The sequence below is a fragment of the Streptopelia decaocto genome (assembly GCF_964273445.1).
Source record: "Streptopelia decaocto genome assembly, chromosome: 2".
Classification (NCBI taxonomy): domain Eukaryota; kingdom Metazoa; phylum Chordata; class Aves; order Columbiformes; family Columbidae; genus Streptopelia; species Streptopelia decaocto.
Window position 1 is genome coordinate 140809680 of NC_138655.1, and position 14862 is coordinate 140824541.

At 38.7% G+C, this 14862-nt stretch overlaps 1 protein-coding gene across 1 annotated transcript in view; it reads right to left on the bottom strand.

Moving 5' to 3' along the window:
- Positions 1 to 14862, bottom strand: part of ADAM22 (ADAM metallopeptidase domain 22) — a 130249-nt gene that overhangs the window by 49207 nt on the left and 66180 nt on the right. Inside the window, exons 5-7 of the mRNA XM_082044935.1 lie at positions 8004 to 8086; positions 3463 to 3526; positions 2759 to 2828 (exon numbers count right to left, since the gene is read on the bottom strand). Coding sequence (XP_081901061.1) covers positions 2759 to 2828; positions 3463 to 3526; positions 8004 to 8086 — 217 coding nt within the window. The remainder of the gene's footprint in view (positions 1 to 2758; positions 2829 to 3462; positions 3527 to 8003; positions 8087 to 14862) is intronic.

A 14862-nucleotide genomic window follows, 5' to 3' on the forward strand; every position in this document is an offset into this window, starting at 1 on the left:
ACTCTTGAAATTTTTTTCACAAATTTGTTCACTACGCTTTATATATGTTGATTAATTTAGTCTATGTTCTAGTGCCACACAACTGGCTCCCGACCTGTCATTTTATGTTTTATATAATGATTAATGAAACTGGTAAAAATACAACTTTTCAATCAATAAAATAATAATTTACAATACATATATAGGGTCTCAGATAACTTTGTCAGCAAATGCGATCGTCTTACCCACTGTCGGAAGTCAGTCATCTCTAGAGGGGAATGATGCAGCCATTAACGTTAACACATTAACACACATTAACACTGTGCTATAACTCACAAGCCAGAGGAACTCACACAGGGTGCATTTCCAGCTAGGGACCCTCAGGCAAAAGCACATAAGCAGCAAAATCACAGGAAATGCAGACTGCTGAGAAAGCCCAGCAGAAATTTTGATGGGAACATATTACGTTGAAAAAGTGTCATGAGGATTCATAGAAGCATAGAATCAGAGAATCATTTAGGTTGGAAAAGACCTTTAAGATCATCAGTCCAACCAAAACCTAACACTGCCAGGTCCCACTAAACCATGTCCCTAAGTGCTACATCTACATGTCTTTCAAGTGACCTCCAAAGAAAAGGAAAACTGTCATGCATTATTGAAAAACAACAGCTTCAATAACAGTGTTGTGTAAAACCACGCCAGGGTACTATATGTCTTAATATAGACTGTGAGAAAAAATATAGTGTACCAAATTACGAAGTCAAATGCTCTGAGTATGCCCAAGCTTTCCTTATTTGAAGACCTCATTACCTCCTCGGACCATTGAAAAGTACAGTACAATAGATTCTTTTATGCAGTAACTGTTTTGTTTTGTTTTTTGTTCCCCACCCCCCACCCCGGAGAAAAAGAAAGTCAGAATTTGTCACTACTTTACTGTGGTATCATAGTGTGTGTTTTTACTACCACTGATATTTAGTAATACCTATTACTTGATTTTTTTTTTCCCTTCCAACATCAATATATAAGCTGATGATATATCTAATCCATTCCCAACGCAACTCTGAGTGGAAATCTTAGCTTACACAAAGACTCTTTTAAAGATAAGAAGAAAATCTTGACACCAAGGAGGATCTCCTTAGGCTGGGTGAATGAATAAATTACAAGAGTAATAAAGAATATACGAAATACTCATGACATAACCTAGCATAGGGCTTGCTACTAATGATAATGATTCTGCTGTAGCAGTTAAAAAAAATAAATCACAACAATAATATTAGCAATTAATTGCAAATACAGTTTACAGAAAACAGAATAAATACAAGTCAAGCAAACAGTGAGCCCTCTCCAGGCTGGCAGGGAAGAGTCAGTGCCAAGCAGAGACACTGGTGGGGCAGCAGGTGGAAGGAGGGCAGGAGAAGATGGGGCAGGTGTGCAGCAGGGGGGATGAACGATAGAGCTCCCATGGGCACTGGGAAAAGTGGGGGGAAGCAGAAGGTGGTGCGGCTGCTCTCATCCCCTGGAGCTGTGGCTGTGCATGGAGCACGACTGAAAGACAGAGATACATCGAATAATCACAGACAAAAGAAAAATGGTGGGATTCGTAATGAGGACACCTGCCGAAACTTTCACTTCAAACCTCAGAAACACCTTTCCAAACAGTGTTACAAAAACTATTACGGGCATGTAGGAGAGCAGACTCTGAGTTTATTTCTCCATATATGCAATCCTAAACATACAGCAATAGAAGATCAGCACCTTATACCTCTTACCCACATTACAAATATTTGTATAATTAAGACCACTAGCACTCCATAGTTAAATCTTCTTTTAAATCTTTTCTACAGTCTTGTGATTCTAATTCATTCTAATGGCAACATCTTCCATTATGTGACATGCCGGGGCTTTGTACAGCAAAGCCAGCAACTGTTTAATTGTTACCTACAGTAAAATCAAAACTGTACAAGCATATCTGGATTAGTCTAGAAGTGGTTTCTACCTAAATGACAGTGTCTATGAAGGGAAATTTTATTTATCTGGGATATATTTTGTAGAATAGGAAAACGCATCTGTAAAACTGGCAAAACCTTGATGGAATGGAGATATGCCATAAATACTGTAATTTTTACTTCAATCAATGAGCCAACTTCTCAGATGAAAACTCATTTTTTAAAAAACTTCTTCTCCCTCCACACAATATAAACTGTGGGGATTCATCATTACAAGCACTTGAAACCTTTTCTGTCTCCATATTCATTTGTACTCAAATACACAACTCACACTACAGCCAGTAGTGTGAAACATGTAGAATGGACAAAGATGAAGAGTCCTGAACAACAACAGTATTTGGCAAGTTCTTGTCTCCCAGGCTCCCATGGTACTCACTCTGTATCTCAGAGCAGGAAAAATCCATGAAGCACTGGCAATTTGGAGTTTATTTTCATAATCTATAGGCTACCTTAGTTCTTTCCTTTCTACAACTCCTAGTATATAATGCAGTCCATAGACTGCACGACTTGTTAAAAGAAATATACATCACAACATGAAGGTCTAGGAGAGGTCTGATTCACTGGATTCAGGGTTTTTTCAGTGCTTCAGGTTCTTTTCCAGTGCTTTCCATGTTTCAGACTCTTTTTTTCAGTGTTTTTTTATTTAATCAGGAAAAATAAGAGATATGCAAATAAGCCATATACTAACAGAAGATTATCTGCCAAATATGATTAACAAATTTGGCCTTAGACTAAAACAAGTCAATAAGTCATGAATATTAAAAAAATCATACCAGATGGCATGTCATCCGAAGGGAACTCAAACAACTTGGACTTGTAAACAGAGTGGAAATGGAAGTCATCCTGAAACAGTAAATAATTGCATGTATTAAACCTGGATAAACTAATCAGCCTCATGAGCATTAAATGCACAGTTCCAAAGGTCCTTGTTACGCAACACCTACACTGGTGAACATGCAAGTTACAAGGCACCATTACTCTATACTCTTCTTTTCCAAACTGTGATGTGATCCTAATGCCACAGTTAATCATCTTTTATTTGAAACATCTGAGTACATAAAATGGAGTGGCTGAGCATGGTTAGAGCTCATCTTAGAAGAGAGGCCCGGGGAACATCAAGGAGAGTCACAGGAGCTGCTGAACCGGAACCAGGGAGGTAACAAATCCAGAGCAGGAGGTGCCAGAGAAGGGGACAGGACACTCACAGGCTTCTCCTGCTGCTTCCAAGGGATTTTCCTCACCCACTGGTGCTGCATTGCTCTACATCCGAGTGATACAGAGTACACAGATACACGCATAACACCACCTCATTTTTGGAGGTCTACTTTTGTCTGTGAATATGGCGACTCACATACAAGGTAAATGAGTTGGGAATGAGGGGACGACCCTTCAGTCCCAGGGCCTTATGCCTACCCTGTAGAAATGTATGTTTGTATTCAAAAAACAATACAGCAGGACTACTGTAAGTTCTACTTACATCTGAAGTGTAGTTTTCATCTGGTTCAATAAGGTAAGTATGATTTCCATCATAGAACATCCCACTGTCAAGAGCAAGAAATGTAAATACTGATTTAATAACCAAATAATGCAACATAGAAGTAACTTTAAGAAGTTCATATATTTTTAAAACTTAAATATTTAGAAAAGGAAGCAGTTTAAAATGGTTTCAGAAACTGAACGTAATTCTGAGTCCACCTTTTGGTTTTTTTGTTTCAGAAAGAAAGATATTCTCTCCCTGGTGACATAGGCTCTTCTTTCTTCCCCAAAGCTTCTCTACAACACATATTAATATAAACACCATAAAAACTGGCTCATTTAGCCAACTGAATATCCAGCTCACTGCCATGCAAGAGAGATCTACCTGCAATAGATAAACTGAATTGATCTTTAGGTTTTAATGGTTTTTATTAACTTTTTCCTCAGTAATTTCATACAATACCAAGTACAAAGGGCATAATGGGCTATTCTAGAGAGCTCTTTTGGACATTTCAGCAATAATAACTATAACAGACTTTTTTCCTTTTTAAATTGAGTTAAAGTTTATATTTCTAGGAAACATTAATGACTATATGGATTATCATATCGCTATGGACATCATATGATTTTCATGATCAGGAGATAGGAAATACCATCAGAGAGGCTTTCAATGGGTATTGGTGAAAAGAGATAAAGGACCAAGCCTTCTGCCATACCCATGGTTCTGGCAAAGTAGTTATGGTTTCTTTCTTAATGGCATAAAATCTTCCAACCACAGAAATCTGATGGTCATTCATGACAAGCACGCTGCTGTGTATCTCAGACAATCCGTCACTTTGCTTCCCCACATATATTCACCAATTTTCCATATTAAATTCCAACACACAGTTCCATTCTAAACAAAAAACAAACTGATGTGTTAAGGCTCTCTAAATGGGTAAAGATAATTGGTGACAGGAACACCAGATGCTTTTGCATTACCACTCAAATGTACAGCAAAGGTAAGTTCCATTCCTGCAAGGATGTTTTCTATTAAGAGATATTTACTTAGGTAAAGAGTGTACTAAGTTTTAGTATTTAATGTAATGCAGGATGCATAAGTGTGGTTGAATTACACCTTAAAAGAAAGTGTTGATACAAACATTACTCTGTAAGAGCACAAAACCAAAGGGAATTTCTTATATTGCTACCATTCAGATCTTCAACCAAATCAGCATTTTTTAAAATAATTTTGCCTTTACTGCAGTGCCATACACGCATGGTTGGGATTAGGCTGTATCAGCATGTCCCTTTCAAAGTGCCACTGCTAAAGGCTTTAAGCTTGGCCATAAATATGAGCTGTAAGTTCAAACTTGGCACATAGTACACAACAGCAGCATGAAAGCAAGATTATTTATTTATTTAGATTGCTCTTTAGCAGAAGTTTATGCATCAAAAAACCCCACCCGAATTATAAGCAACAAAACCAGATACTTTTTTCTTATGCTGCTTTGTTTCTTTAATCAGCAAAACTGATTTTGGTTCTGCACAGGACCAGATGCAGTCAGGAAAATACTGTCATTCTCCTGACTATTAAGAAATATAAACTTATGTTAATCTTGTAAACCATTACAGCTATTGATGAACATGCTTCTGTTAATATCACTCATGATGTTAACATGTAACGTTCATAGAAGTAGCTGGATTGTACAACATACATCAAGTGTGATCATGAGTATATCTACAATTTAAAGCTGTTTCACCTTTCAAAATACCTATGCCTATTTTTTAGAAATAAATGCTCTCTACACCACTTAAGATAAATATTCCAGCAGCTGCTGAAGCTTCTTTGCCTGGGAGTAAGATGAGATCTGGGAACATGTTGAAGCTTTTAATCAGGAAAACCTTCTTTCCCTTTAATTGCAATTTTACTTAAGCACAGTCTACAAGATGAAGCACTATCAGGAAACAGCTTCTCATGCAAATGTTGCACCCAGCAGCACTGACCTCGGATGAAGTGACTCAACAGTGACAACAATAACAGTCACAGCTGAGCCACAGATCTGACTTGCCCACCCAAAGTGTTCAAGGCTCTTTTCCAACTGATTTCAATAGCCCAGCACCATATGAATACGCCCACGGGTGTGTTAGAGAGAAAGCAATAGCAAAACACAGGCCATTTCAAAAACCTGGATTTTGATTAGGTATATTTTTCAAACAAATAAATTTGTAGTCATGGAAGTCTAATTGGCAGTAATAACAGCAGATTTTATATCCACCACCAGTGGGCAGCAAAATCATAGACCAACCTGGTGTCTGTGCAACCTGACTTCAAACACAGGACTGCAAGCCGTGCCTGACTATAGCTTATTTATATCCCAGCAACCAGCGTGTTTTGCATTCAGAGTTGTTTGTGTTAACTCATAGGAAACTGTGGTTACTGCATACTCCACAGAAAACAAATAAAAAATCCAAACAAAATGGCTTGCTCAGAGTTTAAGTTGAACAGATATAATTCACTAGCAAAGTCATTATGAAGATAAGAAATAAATATCTTTAACCATTCTGCAGCTAGTCATCTGATTAATTTAACTAATGAAAGGAAGACTACAATATAAACACTGCCAACAGAAGAACTCATAATTTATTATTAAAAAACATTTTCTCACATGTATGAAAAATTATGCTGTTATAGGCCAAGATCTTGGGGTACTAATTGCTGAGAGAGGAGGTTACCATGAATTTTGGGAATATGAAGCTTGTTAGCCTATCAAAGGCACCTGTTCTGTCTTATGGACTTCCTAAACTTCATGAAAGCAAAGCTCCTGTCCTGCAGACCATATTAGAAGATAACTCTCCCCAGCTTCACTTATTTCAGTGAGATGCTTCAAACTGTGGCTGGAGCTTAGGAGTTCTGATTGCTCGTGTGAGTTTCTAGTAATTATTTAGCATTTCAAATTGACTGTGGAGGAGCTAGTTGTAATAATGGAAATGAAGCGTCAGAAAATATTAGTTTAATACAGCTCAGGAAAACATTACTTTCTCACACTAGATGCCGAAATTACCAGCCTGCTATAAGAAGCTTCATATTGCATCTCGTGTGACGGATAACTCTATTGAAACTTCATTGTATCAGAAAAAGGAGAAATAAGAAAAAAAAAATAAAACAACAACAACAACAAACCTCTCAAGGGAGAACTGAATTATATAGGGGAAAAACGCATCTTTCATTATGGAACAGTATTAGAAGGAACCAGTTTTGAATATCAGGCAATTTAATAACGCAGAGTAGGAGGAGGGTCAGTCTTAAAAACTAACCCACAAAAGGAGGGCAGGAAAGGACATTTGCAGACTCTCCTTCCTTTCTGCTTTTTATCCCAGGAGTTAGCAGGGGCCAAGACCTAATGGATTGCTGCTAATGGAAGCCATGCAGTGGCTCAGGATGCATTAGGATGCTACTATTTTTAGGTTCACTGTCCATATTGAAACTGGGCTCAGGTTTCCTGAGCTGCTCAACCTTGATCATAAAAGAGAGAAACACAGCTGTAAATCAGACAAGTGCAAGGATGATAAGCCTTCTGAATGCATTCTCCCCCGTCCTAACAAGGAATATACAAATATGAAAGACACTGCTTAAATATGTGCACTTATATGGCTGAAATTAAAACTACAGAATAGTTGGAGATAGAAAATAAGCTGAAGATTTCCATCAGCTAAGGCCTGAGTCCTCAGAAAAAGGCAAAGCTCAGGCAATCTCCACACAGGCTGACTTGCTGCCATGACTTTTCAAGCTAACTCAGTATCAGAAGCGCTGAGATCCTGTAACTCCCATATTCAACAGACACTGAAGTTACTTGGTTGCTCTGAAAACCCGACTGGGATCTTTCAATAGTGACAAAAGTAGACAGGTCCAAACTTTACAATCCATATGCAGCTCCATGTAACCTTTAGATGACAGACACTTTAATTATATTATCACTAAAATGATGTAATTTAATAAAAAATATTGTTGCATGATTTTATATCCTTTCTTCCAGATTTTCCAAGATTTTACTATATCAAAGGTATCATCCCATACACACAGCTTAAGGCCAGAAACTCTGTGAAGAAAATTGATAGAAATAAAGAAACTCTAAGCTAACACCTTCCTTTGTAAAGAGAGTAGAAAATAAAGATTAAATACATCATTGTAGCAACAAGAAAAGAACACAATTTCCAAATTGTTCATGTCAACGCTGGCAGTGGTTTTTATTCTTGTAGAATAGGATGTTTTCAGCTACTCTTACTCTTCTATTTCTATAATCAATTCTCTTAAAAAAATCCCTGGCCACCGTCACACACCTTCAGTTTTTTTTTAAAAAAAAAAAAAGAAAAAAAAGGAACTTGCATGCTTTGTCAGTGATTTTTTTTTTAATTAAACCTATTTTTTCTAAAGACTGTCGAGTACTTAATATTAGTGACAAACTAGTAGAAAAATAAGTAGCACTTATTTTACTATAAACAGCTTTGTTTTGCTTAAAAGACTAATAAGCAAGGCCAGTAAAAACAGAACAGCAGACTTACTGTAATCCATGGCATGTTGACAAGGCAACAAATGATACAGGATTTCCTCGAATTTCTCCCTGATAATAGCAATGTTCTCCTCCCTGAAATTGGAAATTGAGACCGTAAATCGACAGAATGTCACACAGTATCACACTTCATCCTGTCAAACACTGCTTTTTCATAAGCACATTGCCAACCCATTGACATGGTACCAAGAATTGACTGTCACTCACAAGGATGTTCATCTCATTTCCTTTTAGCCACAGTTTGGTATGTAGACAAACATAATCATTTTGAAACTCTACACCAAATGGAGATATTTTCAGTGTGAAATCCCTCACATCCCAAGACATTCCAGAGACAAACGACTCCAAAAGTGCCCATCTTTCTTCACTGACTACAAAAAGAGTTGGAGATAGAGGGCTTAGACTCAACACCTGGTCTGCACATGGCTGCATGGGACAAGATGAACTCTGCTCTGAGGGAAAGACAATTTTCTACTTCTGAGAAGAAAGGTATGCTTATAAAATAATAATACTTGACCAAAAAAAAAAGAGAACAAATAAAAAGTGCTCAATAGTGCTTCAAAAATAATCGAAATTTTAAGTATAACGAAGCAGTAAAGGAATACAAGGGAAATAAGTATTTGCCTCTTCTGCAAATAAAATAGACACCTTTCGAATCAAATCCAGCAAATATTACTCAAAAAAAAAAATCACACTCTTAGTATCACAGAAGTCACACTGATAGAGAAGTCATACTGCATATGCACCAAATGTATTCAGCATTGCACAACATCAATATTTGTAAGCAAAATTAGAAAAACAATTCAAATGTCCCTTAAATTCTCACCGCCACTCTACCCTGCAGTGGAACTTACCTATTAGTGCCTCGCCAAATTCATCCACATCATATTACTGCACTACTGTTGGTTAGCGGACTGTGAAGAAGATTTTCATGTTGTGTTTTGGTTGGCTGGTTGTTTTTAAATAGCGACACTTTACTATTTCTATTGCGTACCAGAAAATGTATGAATAATATACCGAGCCTAATGTACCCAGCCATGTGAATATTTACATCTAATTACTGCAGGGAGGGAAAGGTATTACAATGACTGCTTTTTCAGAAGCCAGCAGTCTCTTGCATGATGTATAGCACAGTGATTTTAGACATCTGACATTAAATGCTCTTGGATTTTATTTTTCAAATATGAAAAAAAAAATCACAATCAGGCAAAAGGCAAGAAAACATATACAATAGATAGGTGAGTTTGTGTTTTGATCAGGAAATTATGTTCTGTTTTCTACAAGGCATGAAAACTATTTTTGAAAGCAACTACAAAGTAAGGGTACCTCTGGTTTGAGGTGCTCTCCTTAAAATAGTGTAAGAGCCATTTTGTCAGAGCATGACTGCTTGCAGGGAAAAAGACCTGATCTCAACCCGGTCACTGGAAATCCTTAGTTAGTCCTCAAAATCTTCTCTGGAGCATCCATGCACCCTGTGCCGCTGTGTGACCCCAAAGCACTCAGTGCAGGACACCTTGGGCAGCTCTCAGTTGCCATCACCAGCAAGAACAGCGATACAGAGAATGCAACACCTGATCCTACAGACTACGAGTCTAACACTATTTGGCAGGCTTGTTGCTTCACTCAGCGAGGAGAATCCCTGTGGCATATCTTCTGTTAACTGTGCTACGCCTTTTTTTTTTTTTTTTTTTTTTTTTTTTTCCCCCCAATTTCTTTCAATCTCATTATTTCCTCTCTTCTACATACCACTTCTTCCTTCCACTTGCTGCAGTGACAGGAGCCATCTCCACTGCCAATCCACCTCGGCATATTCTTCTCTGCGTATCTGGTACAGATACAGAACACCTTCACCAAACTGTCCTGCAGAGTCACCACCATGCAACCCCCCACGGGCACCTCTCTACTGAGATGTCCGTGGGCAAATGCTCCTGGTGCCATGCAGATGTTTGACGGGCTGTGCTGATGTTTATCTGGCTCATGTCCATGAGAAGCTCTGGGTCTGACCCCGCACACCAAGCTGCAGCAGGGTGTCTGCCAGAAGATACATGATCCAGCACCCTTGGACCTGCACTTCTCAGGACCATCAAGCATTTGGGACCTGGAGTACAAGTGAAAAGGAGATGGGTTGAGCTTCTGCTTTGCACTCACACGCTTTTAAGCTACATGAGATTTTAGACAGACTACATCTTACTTTGTTTTTCCTGAAACCTTGGCTCATTTTTTCTACTTTATTCTCCTTTTTCTTTACACCTACATACTTCCTATATCTTAGGTACTTCAAGCTTTCTCATTTGGGATATTTCTTCCAGTCTGCAGGATCAGCACTGTCCCCCACTGCAGTATCACAGACTGCTTAAGGCTTTCAGGTCTTTTCAGAATATATTAATAAAAAGTAAACAACGAGAGTCTCCAGTAAGCTAAACACAAAACTAACAATCAAACTACATGGATGAGCTAAAACTTTACGAGTAATAAAATACTCTCTAAACAAAACTCTTGCAGTACTATTCCTGTAAAAGACATAATTGGCATAAGTACATGAATATGGGAATAATACTGAAAGGAATATTAGTAGGGAGTTATACAAAGTTCTAACTGTGGAAGGAATTTGGAGTAATTAGACAAATCGGTTTCTTCTCTGAAAATATAGTTAATATGTACCAGAAGTGGAATCTCAGACTCCATTAGTTTGCAAAACCATGTCTTTGTAGCCAGGAGGAACATTTTTTTCTATGCTAAGAATCCAAGTCTGTGGCTTAAAAGTGTGTTTTGATCTTCTTAATGAGAATCAAATAAATGCCCCATGATAGTACTTCCAAATTCATTTATTCCATCATAAATCCATGAGCAAATTTTTATGTATACAGATCTAGAAAAGAAAAATATAAGAAACACAGCTCTAAATTCTTACCTCGGAAAAACACAGCTCAGACAGATAAAGTGTGTTCTATCTAACCAAATGAGTCCAACTCATTAATCTACAGAATTTCACAGTAACTCTGGTGGAGACAGAAATATAACTCTGATCTTCTAAGTCTTGGGGATCAATTCTTATCACTATGAAACATTTCTTTACATATGCTAACAACTGGGGGATATTTTTTACACATGGACTTATGTTCCTATAAACATAATCTAAGTCACATCAAAGCAGTTAATAAAATTTAAGCGGTTTAAATGAAGATAGCCTTTTTCAAGTACTTGATGCACCAGTGGTATGTCTGTTTTTTTTAGAAGAGAACTCTTCAGTGTAAGAAATCCTGCTGTCGGGATACTCCTAAATGAAGTTCAGAGGATTGTTATAATCTCAGCAAGGAAATAAGAGGTGATGCAGTGAAACCAGATGGCACTAGCACTGGCTAGCTCTGGGAAGAGTGATTGCTTAGCACTCCTTAACATTGTCTTAAGTGGATAAAACATACCAGTAACATGTGGCACATGGTTTGGAGGGTGCAAATTGTATATTGTACATTGTACTTTTGGGAGACTCGATTTCAACAGTTCATAAAACCTGTGAAGAGAGAAGCACTTAAAGCTTCTTTATAGCAGGTGCTGTAATGAAACACACTGTACTACAGGAAGACTCACAATATATGGGAGATCTAAGACCACCAAAAGACTAAACATAACCATCACATCTATCTTCTTCTACTCTGCTCTTGGAAACACTCACTGAAGGACTGGGGTTGTCTCTCAGTGATACAGGAGCTGAGAAAAAAAAATCTTCATTTTTTCCTAAAAATAGTCTGGTTCCATATGAAAACTAAGTCTTCCCTCAAGAGCTGAAATTAGCACCATTACCAAAACCAGTTAATTCCAGAGCATCAAGCGTATTTTGTGAAGAGCTACTGGCCTCCTGTAGCTACCAGAGGCCCTCTCTGCTCTCTCAAAAGCAGGCAATAATCACCCATCTCAGCAAATCAAACCTCCGCACTGGCCTTTTCCAGCTGCTGGGGAATGGTTTATCATTAAGATGAAGAGGAAATAAGACTGCTCTTCTAATGTATGCCACCCATCAGTGTGAACAGCACATTTACCCCTTTTAGCTCTACAAATGAACCTGGCCAGTGTAAAGTCTGGGAGAAAATTCGGCTTAATATCATCTCCCATGAGACAAGGTCAGCCCAGTGACAATGCCTGTGACAGGCCTGCAACACACATGCACACACACCGTGTCCAAAGGCAATCTAATGCTACAGCAGAAAGATCAACATTTTTGCCTCCACAAGGCACGCAGCCACCACTCATGCTGTGGTTAGCATGGCACAAGGCAAATTTTCTGCCTATGCCCATGGCACGGGGTTGTCTGTTTCCTCAGTTCAGCAAATTCCCCCTCCTTCATGAAAAATCTCTGCCTTACCAGTGACTTCCAAGAGCAAGACAGAATATATAGATATTTAATAAGAAGTCTGTTGATTTGGGAAGCTAAAAATGTATAACATCCCACAAAAAAAAAAAAAAAAAAAGTCAGAAGCACCCCAGGGTCAATTAAAACAAATAAATCATTATGATAGTGGTCAGTTCATGACTTAATCTTGATGCCTAAGTTAGATAATTACAGCAAAATTGTGAATTAGGGGTATCTTTCCCTGTGGACCGCTAAAGCTCCTCGCTGACCACCATGCAACCCTTTTTGCTCATGTCAGCAGAGTTTCCCTGCAGCCTGTCTGGGTAGGTAATGTAGCAAAGATACTAAAAAATGGGAAAGCAGAGATGTTAGCAATACAAGTAAAATCTGTCCCCATTTGTATCCTTTAAGATAGTTTGTCCTGCCCGGAGAGGCATCAGCTGCTGAGTAAACGCAAAAGAGACAAAATACACATTAACCAACTTTCACAATGAAGCAGGGAAATAAGTAAAGCAAAAGCATAGCCAGGAAAGTCAGTGATGGTGGCGGTTCACTCTTCTCTACAGTCTCAGAGTGAAGAACACATCTGCTGACCATACACTGACAGGGTTTGTTATTCACCTCAAAGACACTATGACCCTCCCCAGGGAGGAAAATTAAGGATGCACATTCATCTGCTTTCAAATAACACTCTACATCATACCTTCAAGTAAGCAATTTTCTGCAATGAGGACAGGATCTGGCCATTAAAGCTCATGCTACACTCAGGCACTGCCCCTAAAATTAATAACTTCCTTCTTCCAGCAGCAACATATTCCTATTTTAACACTCATTAATCAAAAGGTAAGTAGATTGCTGGTCTAGTTCAGATCCTAGTAACACAGCTCCCTCCTTCCTTGCAGCAGAAAGCTCCCAAAAGGCCAGCTAACAACCAAGACACCATTCTGTGAAATGCCAGACAACTATTAGCTTTTTAAAGAGCTAACCATTGTGGGGTCACTAGTTTTAAAATTGCTTCCTTAGTAATCACTTAGATCTATTTACAAATTATTGATGCTTGCACAAGTTTTGACCCAGGGATAACTAAGACTGCATGAGAAAGAGCAGCAGGAGAAGAAATTGCACACCCTCTTGCTGACTCCTACAGCAGAAAATGACTTGTTATAGATGCATTTCTACTTGTAAATAGAAAAGTCAAAATGCAACTTTGACCTGTGTAAATGCATTAAGAAAACAAATCTCTTTTAATTGACACTGGCTTCAGCGAAGGTGGGGGCCTGGCCAGTGGGGCTGTACTGTCTGGCAGCAGAGCCCTGGGTTCAGCCCTTACACAGCTCCAGAGACCCCGGCACCACTTCTTTGCAGAGCAGGTCTCTGGACTTACACCACGCTGTACTGTAGACCCCTGCAAGCCAACTGTTTTAAAAATGTGAACATTCCCTCCCTTCTTAGGAGGACAGCTATAGCGACATTAGGTTATAATGCTACTTCAGATTCTGAAATCAGAAATATGGATTCCAAAGTTAGGACACAGCATCACCACTTCTAAGGCTTCTCCACAAAATACCTAGGTTTAAAGATTGTTGGCAGCACTCTTAAAAAACATAGACACACGTGTACGTGACAGGATCCTGAACACAGGCGACTCGCTTTGACTGCCATTGGTGACTCATGGTAGGCACTTTCAGCAGATGGTATGTGCTATCAGCCCAGCTTCCCGGCTTGGAGGCCAAATGAGGTTTGTGTTTGCTGCCCAGTAGCTACGAGAGAGGATGCTCCATGAATGTAGCTGCAGGGTGTGGATAGAGAGCTCATGCCAGCACAACGCCATCTGGCCTGGGAGCTGCCTTGGCATCTGCTTGGGAAACAGCCTCTTGCCTTGCCTTGTCTTACCTTGGTGTTTCAGAAAATTATTTTAATTATCAGCTGCTGGATAAAGATGAGGCAGAGGAGAACAGGGTTGGTTACCTTTTCCTGCCTACTCCACTGTCTTTAAGTCAAATCTTGTAGCAGTGCCTGGTGTCTCTGAGTCATGGCATTCAAGTCATTTTAATGACAGTCATTTTAACGTGTTCCTGCATGCCTATATGTTAGGGATAAGGGAGCAAACATTTAAAAGGACTATATGAAAATTCTTTATAACCTACCCATACAAATCTGTCACATCAGTTCATCAGCCTACTCAAGTCTGAAGCCAAGTTACAAGCATGTCATGTACAAGATTACTATAAACACAACAAAGAAAATGAGATGTTGGCACACACCTACATGGATACCAATCAGTCAGAAGAAGATAAAATTCTGAGTAAAATGGAGAAAAATACTAATTAGATTTCCTTATTGGCTCATTATTTCTGAATGACAGAAACTTCTCTGTAAGTGGGAATTCACAGAGCTTGAGACTGTGTCTTAGAAACATTAACTTACTGTATATAATACAGTGTCAGTTTGGTATCCAAAAGGAACAGAGAAGTGTCTAGGCAAAGCTATTTACAGAAGTCAA